At 39.1% G+C, this 20,192-nt stretch overlaps 1 protein-coding gene and 1 non-coding gene across 6 annotated transcripts in view; both read left to right on the top strand.

The window, feature by feature from the left end:
* The window catches only part of MRTFB (myocardin related transcription factor B), a 236,227-nt gene that overhangs the window by 184,454 nt on the left and 31,581 nt on the right, over positions 1-20,192 (top strand). For all 5 annotated transcript variants that reach the window (XM_054589599.1, XM_054589598.1, XM_054589600.1 and 2 more), the window contains 2 exons: positions 11,862-11,999; positions 15,061-15,308. In XM_054589599.1, the coding sequence (XP_054445574.1) occupies positions 11,862-11,999; positions 15,061-15,308 (386 nt within the window). The remainder of the gene's footprint in view (positions 1-11,861; positions 12,000-15,060; positions 15,309-20,192) is intronic.
* On the top strand, positions 16,567-16,673 carry LOC129083982 (U6 spliceosomal RNA). Its single transcript, XR_008530546.1, has one exon. It is a non-coding gene; the product is annotated as a U6 spliceosomal RNA (small nuclear RNA).

Consider the following 20,192-nt stretch of genomic DNA (forward strand, 5'->3'; position numbering starts at 1 on the left):
TTCCGAGCTCTGGTGCTATAGATTATGGAGCCCAGCCTGGGATTTAGACAGACGCTTCATGAGGGTACCCCACAATCTCTGAAATATTTCTCCGGAACTGCAACTGCTGCCTTGGAAGCCCAGCCAGCCCTCTAGCACATCCTCCACACCCTCTACCAGTTACATTCTGGTGCAGTGGTTTCTTCTGTCTGTCCTAGGTCATAAGGCTTCTCTCCAGCTAGTGTTCAGTTGGGTATTCAGGATGATTTCCCTACAATTTACTTGTAATTCCAGATTGGTCCTGGGAGGAGGTTAATGTAGCTTCCACTTACTCCTCTGCCATCTCGGGTCTCCAACTGTAATTTCTATTGTTACCCCTCCAATTTTGCTTTTTATAACTTATACATCAAGAGGACTCTGCTGCTGTTAATACTTAGATTTTGAGTTAGTTTCCAGCATTAATACTGTGAAGTTGTGGTCCATCCCAATTCTTAATTCTACTGTGACCAATAGGAAAATGCCTAAAATAGTTCATTATGCAGAAGAGACCCTTTCAATTTATTTGTAAATAAATAAATGCTATTGAACATAATTAAGATGATGATTTAAAAAAAAATAATGGCCAACATGTGCCAAGTACTTACTTGGACCTAGCACTGAGCTACTTGCTCTACATGTATTTCCTGGGGAAGATGTCATGAAAACAGAGCACCTGCTGGGCCCACACAGGGTTTGAACTAATGATCTTGTTCTTATTAGGCCAACAATTGAGATCTTTTTAAAATATTTCACTATTTATATTATTACACCTGTCCCAATTTTTCCCCTTCGCCCCCCTCCACCCAGCCTGCTTCCCATGTCCAGAGTCAATTCCCACACCGTTGTCCATGTCTCTGGGTCCCTCATCTATATTCTTCAACCAGTCCCTTCACCTTAGACCATTTTCAGCACATCACCCTGTATCATCCTGTTAGAACTCATACTGACAACTGTTTTATGTATTACTCAATAAATATATGAATAACATTGTTTCCTCAACTATGCAGCCTACTCGAGTATTGTAACTGAGTTACCAAAAACCGAGTAATAGTAACTTTTTTAAAAGTATATTTTATTGATTATGCTATTACAGCTGTCCCATTTTTTTCTCCCCTTTATCCCCCTCCACTATGCACCCCGCCTCCCACCAGCATTCCTCCTCCCCCTCAGTTCATGTCCATGGGTCATTCATATCAGTTCTTTGGCTTCCCCATTTCCTGTACTATTCTTAACCTCCCCCTGTCTATTTTGTACCTACCACTTACGCTTCTTATTCCCTGTACTTTTCCCCCATTCTCCCCCTGCCCCCCCTGCTCATAACCCTCCATGTGATCTCCCTTTCTGTGATTCTGTTCCTGTTCTGGGTGTTTGTTTAGTTAAGGGTTGTTTTTTTTTTAAGGTTCAGTTGTTGATAGTTGTGAGTTTGTTGTCATTTTACTGTTTATAGTTTTGATCTTCTTTTTCTTAGATAAGTCCATTTAACATTTCATATAATAAGGGCTTGGTGATGATGAACTCCTTCAACTTGACCTTACCTGGGAAGCACTTTATCCTCCCTTCCATTCTAAACCATAGCTTTGCTGGATAGAGTAACCTTGGATGTAGGTCCTTGCCTTTCATGACTTTGAATACGTCTTTCCAGCCCTTTCTTGCCTGTAAGGCTTCTTTTGAGAAATCAGCTGATAGTCTCATGGGAACTCCTTTGCAGGTAACTGTCTCCTTTTCTCTTGCTGTTTTTAAGTTTCTCTCCTTATCTTTAATCTTGGGTAATATAATTATGATGTGCCTTGGTGTGTGCTTCCTTGGGTCCAACTTCTTAGGGACTCTCTGAGCTTCCTAGATCTCCTGGAATTCTATTTCCTTGGCCAGATTGGGGAAGTTCTCCACAATTTTTTCAAATAAGTTTTCAATTTCTTGTTCTTCCTCTTCTCCTTCTGGCAACCCTATGATTGGGATGTTGAATCATTTAATGTTGTCCCAGAAGTTCCTAAGCCTCTCCTCATTTTTTTTTTGAATTCTTATTTCTTCATTCTGTTCTAGTTGAATGCTTATCTCTTCCTTCTGCTCCAAATCTTTGATTTGAGTCCCGGTTTCCTTCCCTTTACTGTTGGTTCCCTGTACATTTTTCTTTATTACACTTTGTGTAGCCTTCACTTTTTCCTCTATTTTGCAACATACTCAGCCATTTCTGTGAGCATCCTGATTACCAGTGTTTTGAACTCTGTATCTGATAGGTTGACTATCTCTTCATCGCTTAGTTCGTTTTTTGGAGTTTTGATCTATTCTTTCACTTGGGCCATATGTCCTTGTCTCGGCTCTCCTGTTAAGTTGTAAGGGGTGGACCCTTAGGTATTCACCAGGGCAGGACAACTCATGTCACTGTGTTGTGGCACCATATGTGGGAGAGGGGTCAGGGAAGGAACAATGCTGTTTGCTCAGTTCTCGGCTGGCTTTCAGTCACTTTCCCTGTTACCCACTAGCAAACTGGGCCCTTCTGATGCTGATTCCCGGGTGGGTGAGTTTATGTATGTTCTAGGACTGTGTGGTCTCTCCAGTGAACTCTCCTGTGAGACTGGTAATTTTCACTGCTGCCACAACACCCTCAGGTTTTCATAGCCAGAGGTTTTGAGGCTTTCTTTTCCTGCGCTGGAATCCTGGGTTGCATGGTCTGTCTTAATCCCCTGTTGTTCCTCCTGGTTTATCCACATGCAAGTGTAGGACCGCCACCTGCAGTCTAGCCCATCCTGTCTTCAGCCGCTTGCCTTGCCTTGTCTGCCCCGGCTGCCCATCTTCGCCCCTCCTACCAGTGTGGATGAATGTTTCTTCTTTAACTCCTTGGTTGTCAAACTTCCATACAGTTCTATTTGCTGGTAGTTCTGGTTGTTTTTTTTATATTTGTTGTTGTCTTTCTTTTAGTTGTGCAAGGAGGCAAAGTGTATCTACTTATGCCTCCATCTTGGTCAGAAGTCCCGTAATTCTAATACTTATTATGCTTCCACATTATGGCTTATAGTGGTCACTTTGACTAAACTTGTGAATCACCAACACGGTCACACCAAGGTTGTAATAGACATTCTACATGATCCTGGAGAACATAATAAATAATGTGTGTGGCAACTTTATTAAGAGAACTATATTTAAATAAGATGGATATTGGCTCTGGGGTTTTCAAACTGTGAAGTGCTAATACTTGATCTAAAGTATTAGTGAAATTTTTATGTTGATCCACCTATGAAGCTACCACCAAAAGTAATAGATTCATTAATGGTTAGAGTAGGTTGGTAACACTCTGACTAATCATCCTTCTGCTTTGTGGAATTAATTGTTGTAGTATTGGTTATAATAGGACTATTAAAAATAGAAATACTAAATAAATAGACTTGTGTTTTAGATTTTTTGTTCATGTATCTACCTGCTTAACAGTCTCACAAGTGATAGAAAAATCTCACTATAAACAATATGGCAGAATAGGAAGATGGAGACTCGTTCTCCCACAAAAACATTAAACTATAGACTGACTAAAAAACTTTATAGCTCTGAAAACCAGGTAGTGATCTGTACCAACCAAACCAACACCCCATCAAGAAAAGCCACATTCAAAAAAGTAGAAATTGTCATGGTGTTTTTACTCACCCTTGCCCACCCCCTCCCCAGCATGGCATAGTCAGAAGAAATGGCCCACTACCCAGTTCCCTCCCTCAGGATGGAAGGAGCAGGCAGAGCTTGTTTGCAATCTTCTGGCTTGTCTGTGAGTTTCCTTAGGGACTGGTTTCTGTCTTGTCTGATTCAGAACTCAAACAGGGAAAAGCACATGATTTGGATCTCAGGCTAGTGGAAGCCATGGCATCTGAAACTCAGAGGGACTGCAGACCCACAGATATTTGGCATGTAATTTTTCTTGTAACTCCACTTTTTACTTTCTACATAATTTAAACAACAAATGCACAAAAAATTATGTTAACAGCTGTGTGATATGTAATACAAATTGGGGGATGTAGCTAAAGAAATTTTTTATGTAACTGAAGTTGGTATTAACATAAAATAGATGTCACAGCCTTAGAATATTATATATAACCCCCATGATAACCACAAAGATAACATCTATAGAACAGGGGTAGCCTGTTAGGAACCAAGCTACACAGCAGGAGGTGAGCAGTGGGCAAGTGAGCAAAGCTTCATTTATATTTACAGCTGCTCCCCATCACTCCCATTACCACAGCAGCATTAGATTCTCATAGGAGTGCAAACCCTACTGTGAACTGCGCATGCGAGGGATCTAGGTTGCATGCTCCTTCTGAGGATCTAATGCCTGATGATCTGAGGTGGAGCCGAGGCAGTGATGGTAGCACTGGCGAGCGGCTGCAAATACAGATTATCGTTAGCAGAGAGGTTTGACTGCACAGAGACCATAATAAATCAACTGCTTGCAGGCTCATACCAAAACACTATCAGTGAGTGGCAGGTGACAAATAAGCTGCATCTGGTGGCAGGCTTTAAGTCAGAATCCAACACTTTATTTAATCCACAAGTGACCTACCCATTATTTTATTTATCACTTCTGTCTGCACCTCTTTCCCACACTGTACACTTATCTCAGTCACAGTTTTGGTAAGCCCACATGCTAAACCTACCTAAAATGATTAAAAAAACAATGTCACTGCAGAGCTTCTTTGAAAAGGGGGAAAGAACCAATGATGAGACAGCAGCAGACTCTAAAACTGCCAACAAAAAGAAAGCTGCATTTAAAAGATAACGCCAAGAGTCCTATTTAAATTACGGGTTTATTGCAACAGAAGATTCACATTCTCCAAGCCTGTTTTGTATATGTGGTGACCAGCTATCCAATGAAGCCATGAAACCATCAAAACTGCTTCACCACATGGAGACCAAGCACCCTGCATTGAAAGACAAGACTTTGAAGTTTTTCAAAAGAAAGAAACGTGAACACAAAGAACAAGCAGTTACTGAAGGCCACCACTTCCTCAAATGTGTCTGCACTGAGAGCATCATTGTTAGTGGCTCACCGCATTGCTAAAGCTAAGAAGCCCTTTACGGTTGGTGAGGAGTTGATTCTGCCTGCTGCTAAGGACATTTGTCATGAACTTTTAGGGTAGGCTGCAGTTCAAAAGGTGGCATATAGTTCTCTTTCAGCTAGTACCATAACTAGATGAATTGATGAAATAGCAGAGGATATTGAGGCACAGTTGTTAGAAAGGATTAATGAGTCACTGTGGTACACAATCCAAATTGACGAGTCTACCAATGTTGACAACAAGGCAACATTGCTTATTTTTGTGCAATATATTTTTCAGGAGGATGTGCATAAGAATATGTTATGTGCATTTTTGTTGCCAACCAACACCACAGCTGCAGAACTAATCAAGTCTTTGAATGATTACGTATCAGGAAAACTGAATTTGTCATTTTGTGTCAGTATATGCGTGGACAGAGCAGATGCCATGACTGGACAGCTTTTTGGTTTCACTACTCGTGTCAAAGAGGTCACTTCTGAATGTGAGCCTACATACTGTGTCATCCATGGAGAAATTCTGGCTAGCTGAAATATTTCACCAGAACTTAACAATGTTTTGCAAGATGTGATTAAATTATCAGCCACATTAAAGTACCTGCCCTTAACTCATGTCTGTTTGTGCAGCTCTATGAGGAGATAGACACAGAGCACACATGTCTTCTCTTACACACAGAAGTGAGATGGCTTTCTAAAGGGGAATCACTGGCCAAACTTTTTGAGTTACAAGAGCTGCTCCAGAGGTTTCTTTTAGAAAAAGTCACCACCGGCAGTACATTTCAGTGACACAGAATGGGTCTCAAAACTTGCTTACTTGTGTGACATATTCAACCTGCTCAAGGAAATCGATCTGTCACTTCAGGGAGAACGACAGCTGTGTTCAAGTCAGCAGATAAGTGGCTGCATTCAAAGCCAAACTGGAATTATGGGAGTGACGAGTGAACATTGGGATTTTTGATATGTTTCAAACATTAGCAGAGATCTTGAAAGAGACTGAGCCAGAGCCTTCTTTCTCCCAGCTGGTGCATAATCACCTAACTCAGCTTTCAAAAGCGTTTAAGCATTACTTCCCAACCACAAAAGACCCCTGAACTGGGAAGGAATGGATCCGCGACCGATTTGTGAATAAGCCAGGTGAACTGACTTTGTCCGTGCCTTAGAAGAGGATCAACTGCTTGGGATTGCAGATGAAAGTGGCCTTAAAAGTATATTTCAGACAACTTCAAATCTCCATAGGTTCTGGATTAAAGTCACGGTGGAATATCCTGAGATTGTCACAAAAGCACTAAAAAGCCTGCTTCCATTCCCAACATCCTGTCTTTGTAAAGATGGGTTTTTTGCAGTGGCAACAACCAAAACAAGATTACGGAGTAGACTGAACACAAGCAGCACGCTTCAGGTTGTCACTGTCTCCCATGACCCCAAGATGGGACTGACTGTCTAGTTACAGGAAAAGAAGTTCAGGACTCCCACTAAATCTGCATTATGGTGAGTTGTATGATTATTTCATTATATTTTAAAATGTAATAATAATAGAAATGAAGTGCACAATAAATGTAATGCAATTGAATCATCCCCAAACCATCTTCCTTGCCCCCAGTCCACGGAAAAATTGTCTTCCGCAAAACCAGTCCCAGGTGCCAAAAAGGTTGGGGACCACTGCAATAGAATATACACAAAGGAAATGAGAAAGGAGTCACTATAAAAAAATCAACCAAACACATAAATGGAAAGTGTCCCACGTCCATGAATTAAAAGACTTAGTATTGTCAAGATATTAGTACTGCCCAAAGCAATCTACAAATTCAGTAAATATCAAAATTCAAATGACAGTTTTTTGCAGTAGAAAAACTTATCCTAAAAATCATATGAGATCCCAAGGGACCCCTTGAGATGGCCAAAACATTCTTGAAAAAGAACAAAATTGGAGGCCTCACACTTCCTGATTTCAAAACTTACTATAGAGCTACAGTAATCAAAACACTGTGATAATAGCATAAAGACAGACATACCAACCAATAGAATAGAATACAGAGCCCAGAAATAAATCTTTTATTTGTATGGTCAAATGATTTTCAACAAGGGTGCCAAGGTCACTCAATGGGTAAAGGACAGTCTTTTCAACAAATGGTGTTGATAAAACTAGGTATCCACATGCAAAAAAGTGAAATTGGACTCTTACCTAACACCATATGTGAAGTAAAACTCAAAAGGGGCAAAGATCTAAACATAAAAGCTAAAACTATAAAACCCTAAGAAGAAAAACATAGGGGAAAGCTTCATGACATTGGATTTGGCAGTGATTTCTTGGATATGCCTTGAATACCAAGGCAACAAAAAAAAATAGGTAATTAGACTTCATCAAAATTAAAAACTTCATGTATCAAAAGATACTCTCAACAGAGTGAAAAGCAACCCACAGAATGAGAGAAAATATATGCCAATTATGTATTCGATAAGGGGTTAATATCCAGACTCCCACAACTAAACAACAAAAAATGATTTTAAAAAGGACTACAACAGACTTTCCTCTAGAGAAGATAAACAAATGGCCAATAAGGACATGAAAATATGCTCAATATCACTGATCTCTAAGGAAAAAAATACAAATCAAAACCACAATGAGCTATAACCTCACTTCACACCATTAAACTGCCGAAGGAACATAAATTAACAAGTGTCAGCAAGGATGTGGGGTAACTGGAACCCTTGTGCATTGTTGGTGGGATTGTAAAATGGTGAAACCATTACAGAAAATGGTATGGTAGTTCTTCAAAATTTAAAATAGAATGACCATATGATCCAGCAATCCCACTTCTGGGTATATGCCCAAAACAATTAAAAGCATTGAAAAGGTATTTATACACTCATGTTCATAGCATCATTATTCACAATAACCAAAGGTAGAAGCAACCCATGTGTCCACCCACCAAAAAAGGAATGGATAAAATATGGTATATACATCCAGTGGAATATTTTTCAGCCTAAAAAGTAAAAAGGAAAATCTGCCCTTGACCAGTGGCTTGATTGATTGGAGTGTCATCCTGGTATGCCAGGGTTGCAGGTTCGATCCCCAGTCTGGGCTCATAAAAGAATCAACGAATGGGTGAACAGCAAATCGATGTTTGCCTCTCTCTCTCTTTCTCTCTCCCTCCCTCTCTCTCTCTCTCTCTCTTGCCCCCTCCCCCCCACTTCCTCCCCCCCTCTCTCCCCCACTTCCTCTTTCTCTCTAAAATCAATAAATAAGTGGGAAAAAAAAAAGGAAAATCTAATACATGCTACAACATGGACAGACATTGATGACAATGTACAAAATGAAATAAACCAGCCACAAAATGAAAAATTTTCTATGATTCTACTTTTATGAGGTACCAAGAATAGTCAAATTCATACAGATATAAATTAAATGATGGTTGCCAGGCACTGCGGGGAGGGGAGACTAGGAAGTTGGTTGATGGTACAAAGTTTCAATAAAAGTTCTGGGGATGGGTAGTGGTGATGGCTATAAAACACCGTGAATGTACTTAAGTCTGTAGAACTATCCACTTCAAATGGTTTAAACAGAAAACTTTACTTATGTATATTTTACCACAATTTTTAACAGATTTTTTTTACAAGAGGCGGATACATGCAAACCCTCATAACTAATCAGGAAATCAAGTAACAACTAACTGTCCACTAGATGTTGTGTTAAGGGGTTAATTCACTTTTAATGTTCAACTACTGATTCTAAAACATGAAGTGTTTAAACCTCTAATTATATATTATGTAAACAAGTGGTCAGTTCTAGGTGATAAGTTTTTAACAAGGCTAGAATTTTACATAAAATATCCATCCACCTATTGACTGTATGAAGCACATGTTTTTTGTTTATACTCACGTCATTCATTGATTAGTGTTCATTTTATTTAGTAATTGGGATGTGGAAACAATATTTTTAAAATAGTTGCATTTTTAATGTATTTGCATATTACCATCGTAATTAAGATCTCTGCCACATTCTAAAGTAAAAACACATTTATTATAGATTTTAAATCAACAACACAAAAAAAAAACTTTGTTTGTAATTATCTAGTTTCTATGCATTGAAATTGTATAAAGAAATTCTAATAAAAAAGGAATTTACCAGACAACAATGATTGGTCCTTGGCAAGTAATACCATCTTTTCAGAAAGGACCAGTGTAGATACCTAAAATGTTATAAAACTTTAGTCAGCTTAATAAACATTTGTTCTGACTTTTTTTTCCTTTTGTATTTAACACATAAATATCCATTGTTAAACAACAGTATTTTTCTGACATTTCCTTTCATGATGTAATGACAACAATTAAAGAACTGGTAGTCGTGACACCTATAACTTGTGATGAGAACAGTGGTCAGGTCCAGCAAAACAAACCAAACTTTGCAGCTTTTTTGTTTCTTTGGAGAAAAGATTCTGAATCATTTTTAGATTAAATTTTGATAATACATAAGGTGAACTTAGGTCTCAGTGGCAATTTAAACATATTTAAAGTATTCTTTTAAGATTTTTAATGTATTGTTCAATCTACTGTGAAACAAAGTAAGTGTAGTCTTTTTATTGCTTGGATAGTCTCTTAATCGTTTTTGGAATACTGGCATTTCAGAAGCATTAATATCTAGATTTTTACATTTTTTTGGTAACCCTAGCCACTAAGATACTAACATCTAGATATGATCCAGGGTTTTCTGGAGGGTCCCTCCTAAGACACATAAAAAAGACTGGAAAAATCTAAAGCAGAGTTTAGACATTTCTCCCTTTTAAACCAGAGTTTATTTTCAGATTAGGCAAAGTTAATCACTGATATCTCTATTGAGTTATTCTTGTGTTATGCTAGAGTTTGGTTTTCTGGATAGCGAAGTCACACTGAAATACCAAAAGACCTATTCAGATGAGAGTATCAGTAGTCAAGGCTGAAGTCAATTAGGCAGAGTCTAGAAATAATAGGCAAAATATTTTCATAAATACTGCGGTTAATACCACATTCAGGCCTCCCGGGTTACTTTTCAGATTTTTAACACTGACTGCTTTCAAATGCATCATTATTATCAAATCAGCCAGTGGGGCCTGGACTGGTAAAATAGCTTGCCAGGTTAGTAGACTTTATCTGCAAGGAAATATATACATTTACAATTCAAATATTTGATTCTACTTCATACACCAGTTATTTAATAGCCAAGGAGTGTTTTTCCCCTGTGTGAAAATTGACCCAGAGATAACTATCCTCATTTCCTAAAACTGTACAAAGTGAAAGGAAAATAAATAACATAAAATCCTATCATTTAAAGTGGTGATCAGCAGGCTGTCATGTTTCACTTCGTCTCAGCGGTTCATTGAGGAGCTGGCTGTCCCAGGGCCTTTTGGGGGCAGAAATCAGCCTGGAACATAGGTGTCAAAACTTTTGGATAAATTCTTTCATTTCTGTTTGAAAATGAAATTGAGTATAGCCATCTTTAAAAAGGCAAATCTTTTATATTTTTGACACGTACAGTTACTGATAATTACTTAAAGGCTAAAATCAATGGCAGAAGAAAAACACCTCAGGGAGAGCGCTGACATGGGCACACACAATTAATTGCGCACGCACACATACAGTCTCAGCAGACTTGAGAGTGTGACCTAGTATGAGCAAAGCCGCAAGGAATTTCCATTCACCCATTAAACAAATATTTATTGAGTAACTAGTATGCGCCAAGCTTCATATTTCTTGTGTCTAATAGCCCTCTGGCTTTTCAGGTCATTTATTTTAAAGAGGGAAAATACAGCTTGCTATTTTTAAACCCAAATCTTTCAACAAGAGAACAGATTTTGATTGTTGTAATGCATTTGAGAGTTGTTCGGGGAAGCGTAAGTGATGAAGAAAGTAACTTTTTTCCTTAAGATAAGCCTGGTAATAGTAAGTCCGAGTAGTAATCAATAGGTAACGTTTAATCGATTTATTGTAATAGTAATATCTCTTTCCAGTAAATGAATACTTGAGGTCTACTTAACGTAAATTGCTAGTGGGAATAGGTTTTTAGGTGGTTGATAAAAACCCAAACAAAGCCTTCTGTGGTTTTCTTTGTTCATATACGACTCCAAATTGAGATTGAATAATTGCCCAGGTAACAAATCAGCTTCTGGCTTTAAGTGTGAGGGTACATGTCAATGCAACAAGTCAGCCTTACCAGAACATATTTTTCAATTTTCTTCTTTGCGAGAAAGGGGGAAAGGGTCAAGGAGTACTAGTGAACCCTACCAATGGAGGTAGCAACATAAGCTGTCAGGCACATTTAAGGACACGTGCATGGAGTGGGCCTCAGGGAGTGGAAGCTTTCACACCAGACAGGGCCCGACTGTGGATCTGGATCTGGTGGAGGGGACTCATCAGGCCCTATAATGAAGACTAAAGATGACATTTAAATTAGCCTGGATTAGTGTGACCTGTTTGGCAGAAAAAAACCTTATGAATACCATGTATTGTTTTCATCGTTTTTACAAGAGTCTTGTACTTTTTTCCTGCCAAAAAAGGGCCATTCTGACCATATTTCTGAGGAAACACTACAGTTAGTCAATCTAGCCATATTTAGCTTTAGCTTTTCAATACTATTGAGGCAAAGACTAAATAATTAGCTTCATAGAGGTAAGGCACGTTACTTCTCCATTTGGGTCTCAGACATAACAGTATACTTTCCTTTTGTTTCTGTTGTAGTAGACTTTTTTTTAAAGTGAAATGACTGCCTTTTAATTCTGGTTTTTCTATTTTTACTGTCATTGATGTCACAGACTTGTTCCCTTTCTGCCTTTTTCATCAGTTTACTTCAGTGTCCCCAGTAGTTCCTGAATTCTTGAAAACTCCTGCTACTACGGATCAGCCCCCCACAAGGTCCACAGCTCCTGTGCTCCCCACAAACACTGTGTCCTCAGCAAAGCCTGGGCCAGCACTGGTAAAGGTGGGTACCCTGCATACGCACTGGTTTGAGTGTCTTTACTTGTGGCTATCATCTGTAGCCCCCACGGAGGGCAAAGGCATGTGTCCACATTGCCCAGCCTGCCTTTTAGCCTGAAGCCTTAAAAACAAAATCATGGGAGGACTTGCTCGATGAGGGCTTAATATTTGAAACTGCCACCTTCAACACATGACCTATTCTTCTGTAGTCACAGAAGAGCACACATGTGGTCTGTATAAAATGATTGGAGCATTGAGAAAGGTGGTAGGGATCATTCTCTCAGCAGTGCCCAGTTCTGCTCCCTTCCGGGCCATGAGGACAGCACGAGGGGAAGGAAATAGGGTGAGATGGAGGTGCTTTCACACAGCCCATGGGAATCCTGAATCTCACAAACAGATGTCTTTAACAGTAACATGAATTTTGGACTTTATACGCAAGGTTAAACTCAGTGGTATTCCAGATATATTACATGATAGGTTAAAGGTTTAGTAGAAACAAATACGTTTCTGGTTTAACAGATTTGGCCTGATGAAGCTTAGTTTGTTTTTCAGATAAACTTCAGATTTGTGGCACTGTTCCTGCATTTTACTTGGTCAACATAATTCAGTTAGAATAAGTCCCAAGACAGATTAAAATGTTTAATATACAGTACCTTTTTAAAGTTTTTTGAAGTGTACTTAGAACTGCTAAATAAAGTGGGGCGGGGGAGTGGATAACCTGCAGAATAGTTTAATCATTTCAGATGTGGCTTTTGCCAAAACTAGCAGAACACAGTTCTCAAACTTTCAGAACTAAAAAAGAGCAATAGAGAGTGAGCTAACCCTCACCACCTTCCAAATGAGGGACCGAGACCCAAAGAAGTAAAAAAGTGACAAGGCCAGGAAGGACTTCAATCTCCTGAAGTCCAGTCCAGCCCTTTTGCCCTGCCTTCTCAGTTAACCCATTGCCGGGTGCGTTCCTCATCTCCATCTGTCCATGGGCCTGACCTCGGAACTTTCCTGGAGAGAAGGTTCTCTTCCTACTCTCGACTCTCTTTGTCAATGTGGCTGAATATGTGTGGCCTCAAGGGCATATAGCAGTATATTTCACTGTCTTCCATAGCTTAATATTGGAGCCGGAAATTCCAGAGGGTGGCGAGTGGCGATTGTTTCAATAAAAGCAGCTCTTACCTCCTCTTCCCACATCCCCAAGCACACACCGCTAATGGCACAAAGAGTGTTTGAGTGCTAACCTTTCTTTCCCTGAAATTCTGCTCTTCATTAGTGTCTATCCTTAAGGAGGGCTTTGGTTCTAGGGCAAGAGGCATTGCTTAAGAATGTAAGATTTGGGGGTTGGGGAAGGAACCCTGGGAGTATACTAGTGAGGAAGGGACAGGTACATGTTAGGAAACAGACCGCAATTCTTTGGGTTTTTCTATGAGGAAAGTTATTTCCCAGCCTCACTTAGGAGATTAGGAGAGAAAAGTTGTGTGCTGGCTAATATGTAATAGCAGATTTGGTCTGAGGAACATGGTTTTTGTGTTTATGTCCCCTCCCTTTTCATCAGATTTCTTCGTGATTGTAACTGGGCCAGCTGTTTTACTGTTACAAAGCAGTTAGAGACAAACCTCTGTAACCCAGACCCCATTCATTGGTTTACTAAGTTTGAAAAGACTAAAAATAAAATATATTATTGATAACAACATAAGCAGGTGACAGTGAATTGATTAGTATTGTGAGATTACAGGAGGATTTTCAACAGGCAAGGGTATTTTCTGGCATTATTATGTTTTTTTAAGTGCCTTATAATTCCAGTGATTTCTAATTGCATATACATTCATCATTAATTCACTCAGCAGATACTTACCTAGTACCTTCTATGTGCCAGTCACTGTTCTGGGTACGAGAAATCAGTAAAGCAGTGAAAAAAAACCCAAAGCACCCACACCTTGGTTAGGAGTGGGAGGTAAACAGACAACAAAATACAGAGTGGGCTGGTTGTGAAGAATAAAGTCATGATAGGGGCTACTGAGGAGATGTGGGGAGACATTTCTGTTTTTTAGAGTGCTTGGGCAAAATGTGCAGAAGGCATTTGGGCAAAGATATAAAAGAGGTGGGGGAGCTGCCATGAGGATGTCTGTGGGTAAAAAGTAAATATGAATAGTGACAATTCCTGGTCTGTAGAGTATGGTGATTTTTGTTTTCTTCTTTTTTTGAATATCCTAATTCTTCAGATATGGACATATATAACAGGATCACACCAATAACCATATTTAATGTAGTACTTCTCAAAGTCTTCTTACTGAGTATTTTACCTAAGGAAACTTAGGCATAATTTCTTATACCTTCTTTTATTGATGGACTGTTTTTTTTTCAGATGAAGTTATAAGATGAATACTAAAAAGCAGAAAGTGATCTGATCTCTTTCAAATGGAGGAGAAAGAAAACTCAGGAAAAAGTCATCTGATTCTTAATCATAAGACTGGGTCTCACACCCCATTTTCAAAATAAAAATACAATGATTTTGAAAAACTGTTTAAAACTCATATTCCTATTATGCAGTATTTTTGTGTGTATATTTTCTATAGAAATACATAGTTTATTATGCTTTATTCCCATTACAAGCATTTTTGTTTTTGCATATTACTTATTGATTTTAATGACTATAAAATATTGTAGTTATAGTGAAATATATTTCATATTTTTTCTATTGTTTATTTACTGTACAACCTGTTTTTCACTAGGAGATAATATATGTAAGCACTTAACAGTGTGTCTACACAGAAATCTCAGAGTAAATGTTTGTTGAATTTGAACAGATAATGCTAAGCTGAGCATCTTGCCCTTAGTCTCAGGGAACAAGGCAGCAGGAGAAATAAGTTCTTAGAAACAAGATTTCTTGGTCAAGGGTATACGCACATGTTTCCCTGGCTTTAGAAATGTGTTTAGTACGTTGCTTTCCACAGTGGCTCCTCCAGTTCCGAAGCTACACTGTGTTTTCATTTCCAGTCATTGAGGCACAGTAAAATAGATTGCATGTGGTGGCATCTTTAAAAATGTTCTTATTCCCTTTTTCTCACAAACAGCAAAGCCATCCCAAGAATCCGAATGACAAGCACCGTAGCAAAAAATGCAAAGACCCTAAACCACGGGTAAAGAAGCTCAAGTACCACCAGTACATTCCACCAGACCAGAAAGGGGAGAAGAGCGAGCCGCAGCTGGATTCCAACTACGCCCGCCTGCTCCAGCAGCAGCAGCTGTTCCTGCAGCTACAGATCCTGAGCCAACAGCAGCAACACTACAACTACCAGACCATCCTACCTGCACCACTCAAGTACGGGGCTAGGGGCAGTACTAGCTTCTAAAGTCTATTTTACTGTGTGCTTTTTTTTATGAGGACCCATAGGTACTGAATGTTGGATGTTGTGATTTATTTGTGCATAATGACTGTGTTCATTTTATTGTCATCAAAGCTCCGCATACAGTGTCTCAAGTCAACATAGTAAGAATAGCCTGCATGCTGCTCCAGTTTTTGTCCTCCAAAGTAGGTTCTGAATTTTTCAAGTTAGAAGTGACCTTTCAGAATTACTTAGCCAAGAAAGATTTGCCTAGTATTAAATGCTATGAAAACAGCATCAGAGAAGTAGAACTGGTATAAACAATTTTTTAAAAAATGATCATAAAAACTGGATTGATCAAGAAAAGTTTTATGAAAAAGGCAGGATATTTATGTCAGAAAGGGCCTTAAATTTGAGAAGGGCCTCTCCAAGCAGAGGGGAATGATGTAGTGGAAGTACAGAGTGCAATGCCTGTTTATTGGATGGTGAGCAAGACAGCCTGTTAAATAATGACTATGATTAATTTGTAAGAAAAGTGCAAGACAGAATTGAGTAGAGCCAATGTCTGGAAGAACTTGAAAGTTGGGCTGACTCTAATCTTGATGTGGTAGATGTTTCAGAGGGCCACGCCGACATGGTAAAATCAGCATGCAGGGAAGAATAGTTTGACCCCAGTCTGGAAATAGGAAAACCAGTTAGAAATTTTGTTGTAAACTAGATGCAAGAAGATAAAAGGGCACTAATAATGGAAAGGAAGGAAAAGAGGATAGATATTCCAAAAGACAATGAATAAGGTCTTTGTGACCAACAACCATGGTGCAAAAACACATTTCCAAAGTTTGAGCCCAATTATGGGGAAAGGGAATGAGTTCTGACAGTTTCTGAGACTGAATCCATAGCAAGGCATCCATAGCTTATTTTAATTATGTAATAAAGGAAACTTCTAGTTATACATCCTCAGTATGTTTTTTTCTGGGAAACAGATAAAGATGCCCCTGCCCTTCCTTTTGTTCGCTTTTTAGGAGAAAGGGATATTTACATTCAACTTAAGAAAAACTCTAGAAAAAAATCAAATCTTATACAAGAAAAAATTATTCTCTGTGATCAAGCCCTTTGATTTATAATCACATGATTTATAGACACTTGACTCGTTTTCTACATGTAGGCTAAGCATTCCTCCATAGGGAACCCCTGTTTTCTAGGAGTAGAAAACAATTAAGATCCACTAAAAAGCTTCTCTGTAAGAAATATCTTGTACTTGCTTTGGCAGCACATGTCCTATAACTGGAACAGTACAGAGACAATTAGCATGGCCTTTGCACAAGGATAACATGCAAGTTTGGGAAGCGTTCCATGTTTAAAAAAAAAAGAAAGAAACCTCCTCATATGCTAATAATTATCAATTCACTGTTTTCTTTCAAAAACCAAATATGTCAAAGAACGTTAGACCAATTAGTCATTCAGACCTTACTGTGAAGTACTTAAATCTACATCAGAGCCCAGAGATGAAGGAGGGAAGAATCTTGTGGCATGTTATTATTTTAAGAGCAAGCAGTCCTGAGAGAGCTGTTGACATTGGCAGGGGACAAGGAACGCAGAGAGCTGGAAGGGCATCAAAGACAAACAGCCACTGCTTTACAGCTCTGTCCAGGTCCTAGGGAGGCATCCCCTCTGTGCCACCCTCCTTGGGCACCATGATGATAACAGCAGCGATGGCTCATACTTGTGTGCTTCTTATGATGCCCCAAGCCGTGTGCCTGTCAGCACTTGACATCATCATCATCTGCACAGTTACTCTAGAAGGACTGATGTTATTGACCCCATTCCCAGATGAGGAAACTGTTCAGCTGAAACCCCATAAAAGGATTGTTTGTATGTGTGTGCTGTCCGTTGATAAAATAGTCTTTCCTGTAATGAAAGAAATTGACTGTGTGGGGCCAGCTTCATAGACGGGAAGAATACATCTGAGGTACAGGGTTTCTGAGCTCTTAACAGCCCTCTGTCTTTCCAGCAAGGCTTCACTTCCCCTGTCCTCCTCAAACATTCTCACCACTAAAGTGACCAAGCCAGCCCATCCAAGGAAGACCTCACACAAAAAGATACAGGAGCCAGGAGGAGGAAAGATCACTGATTTTTTTAGTATTATTTCACCACACACAGACCAAACATCAGTTCTGTTTAACGTCAGGTCCTAAAAGTGGAGATGCTGTTTTCTAACACACTTTATTTTTACCAAAACTCCACTACAAGAAACTAACTGCGGAAGTCCTATAGTGCCCACTGTAGTGGAATTTTCTTGATAATGCAGCCATTTGGTGCCGTGGAAGGAGCAAGAGCCCAAAGACACGGGGCTGTAGTCCCAGTGCAGCCACACACTGACAGAGGGCCCTGGAAGGTCACTCTGTCTCTCTCTCCTTCAGGTTCCTCATCTGCGCAGTGATCCCATTCATCGCCTGCGTTTTCCTCTTGATTTAGGTGGGGGAACAGGTCAACTTATTTCTTTTATTTTAAAGGTTGAATTAAATACTGAACTCTTTATCATACTAACCAAATGTATTCTAGAATCTCAACCAAAATGACAGCACGAATAGGCTAATTCATTGAAGTCATGCATTCTCAAGGAGGTGATCTCATTCCTGGGGGAGCAAAAGTTGGCTGAGGGGAATCACACTTTTTACTTAATAAAACACAGACATATATGCATTACATAGATAGATATACAGTATAACTATGGTATTAAAATTTCTTAGGGGAAGTGATTAGGAAAAAAGTGTAAAATGTCTCCTTGCAGGGACAGTATTGAACATAAAATTGAGAAACTTTGATTTAAATAAATTGTTTTCATAATTTAAAAATAAGATTTAAAATTTGAATTTTTAGAAATGAGAATAACAAAATATGTCATTTCATCCAAACATCAAGAAACTTCATTTCAAATACTTCAGATATTAAACTTCAACAAAATTAAATCAGGTTTAAAAAGACTCAGCTAAATGTAAAGAGTTAGCTGTTGACAAGGCCAGAACTGGCTTCAAACATACGCTTCCTAAAACTCACTTGAGAAAGCTTATCCAACGGCGGACCTCACCCCATGTGCATCACCACCTCAGATCCCTATTCAGAATGAGGAATTCAGAGCCTCTCTGGCTTCAGTGCCACAGCTTATATGATGATACAGTCTCAGGCTGCAGTGGAATTGTACAGAGTCGGCCATCACATCACCTTTCTTTAATAGGTGTCAACCGTGACAAAAGGAAATGCCATTATTGCCAGGAGTATCACAGTCAAAAGAAGTCAGAGGGGACCTTGGTTTCATCTGGACAGGCATTTAAGGAAATTTTAGTACAAAAGCACCTAAGCTTTGTACTAACCAACATTTTTAATAAACTTTTAAAAATGAAGTATAACTTACATACAAACCCATAAATCAAGTAAAAATTGTGCCAAAGTAAGCATCCCCATATTGCCACCGAAATCAAGAAATGGAACATCCTCAGTCACTCTCTTGGTGATTATCCTGACTTCTATCCCATAGACTAGTTTTGCCTGCTTTTAAACATTGTATAAATGCAATCCTATAGGACACATGTGTGTCTGCCTTCTTTTGCTCAACGTTATGTTTGTGAGATGCATCTTTATTGGTTCATTTTTTATTGCTGTCTAGTATTCTATAATTTATCCACCCACCATATTCTTGGTGGACAGTTGAGTTGCTTCCAATTGGGGCTGTTATGAAAAATGCTGTAATAAATATCCTAGTGTGCATCTTTTGACTGACAAAGTGTGTCTTTGTCAGGTATGTGTCTAGCAATGGAATTGTTGGGTCAGCAGATAGGTATAGTTTTTTTGTTTAGTAGATACTATGAAACAGTTCTCCAAAGTGGTTGGGCCAATTCACAGTTCTACCAGCTCTGTCTGAGGGAGAGCTCTGGCTATTCCAAACAGTTGGTGTCAGCAGCCTACAGTATAGCAGCAATCCTCTGGATGTGCAGTGCCATTTTGTTGTGCTTTTCATTTGCATTTTTCTCATACATGTTGAGGTTAAGGCTTTGTACACATATTTATTGACCATTTGGAAATATGAAGTCTGTCTGGAAAAAGTCCAACCCTTGTTAATATAATGAGAACAGTTTGTGCGACATCAGTGTAACCTAGCAGCTAAGGAGAGTGGACTGGAAGGCACATGTGTGAAAAATGACTTCACTGTACTAGTCAATAGGGGCAGTAGACACTTTTGAGTGAGCATGTGTACTGAGTGGCCATTGCATTTAAACTGACTGAGCAAGTAGAGTAACGAATCTGCATCAAATCTTGCATTAAGCTTGAACATTCCTTCACAGAAACTATGATTCAGAAGGCCTCAACTATGGGCAACTGATGACTGGCAACTTCATCACAACGCATGAGTTCATGCATCACATCTCTTGCAGTTTTTTGGTGAAACATCAAATCACCCAAGTGACTCAGCCCCCCTGCAGCCCACATGTAGTGCCCTGCAACTTCTGGCTTTTCCCACAACTAAAATCACCTTTGAAAGGGAAGAGATTTCAGACCATCCATGAGATTCAGGAAAATATGACCAGGAAGCTGATGGCAACTGGCAGAACCGTGTGAGGTCCCAAGGTGCCTACTTTGAAGGGGACTGATGCGTCATTGTCCTGTGTGCAATGTTTCTTGTATATTCTTCAGTAAATGTCTCTATTTTTCATATTACATGGCTAGGTACCTTCTGGACAGACCTCGTGTGTTCTTGTGATATATTTACTCAAGATTTTCCCATTGAGTTTTCTGTTTTTTCTTACTGATTTGCAAGGCTTCTTTGTATATTGTAGATATGAGTCTTTTGTGAGAAAAATATATTACAAGTATTTCTCACATGG

Source organism: Pteronotus mesoamericanus, unplaced genomic scaffold (assembly GCF_021234165.1).
Source record: "Pteronotus mesoamericanus isolate MK-2021 breed Mesoamerican mustached bat unplaced genomic scaffold, CSHL_Meso_final scaffold_167, whole genome shotgun sequence".
Classification (NCBI taxonomy): Eukaryota; Metazoa; Chordata; class Mammalia; order Chiroptera; family Mormoopidae; genus Pteronotus; species Pteronotus mesoamericanus.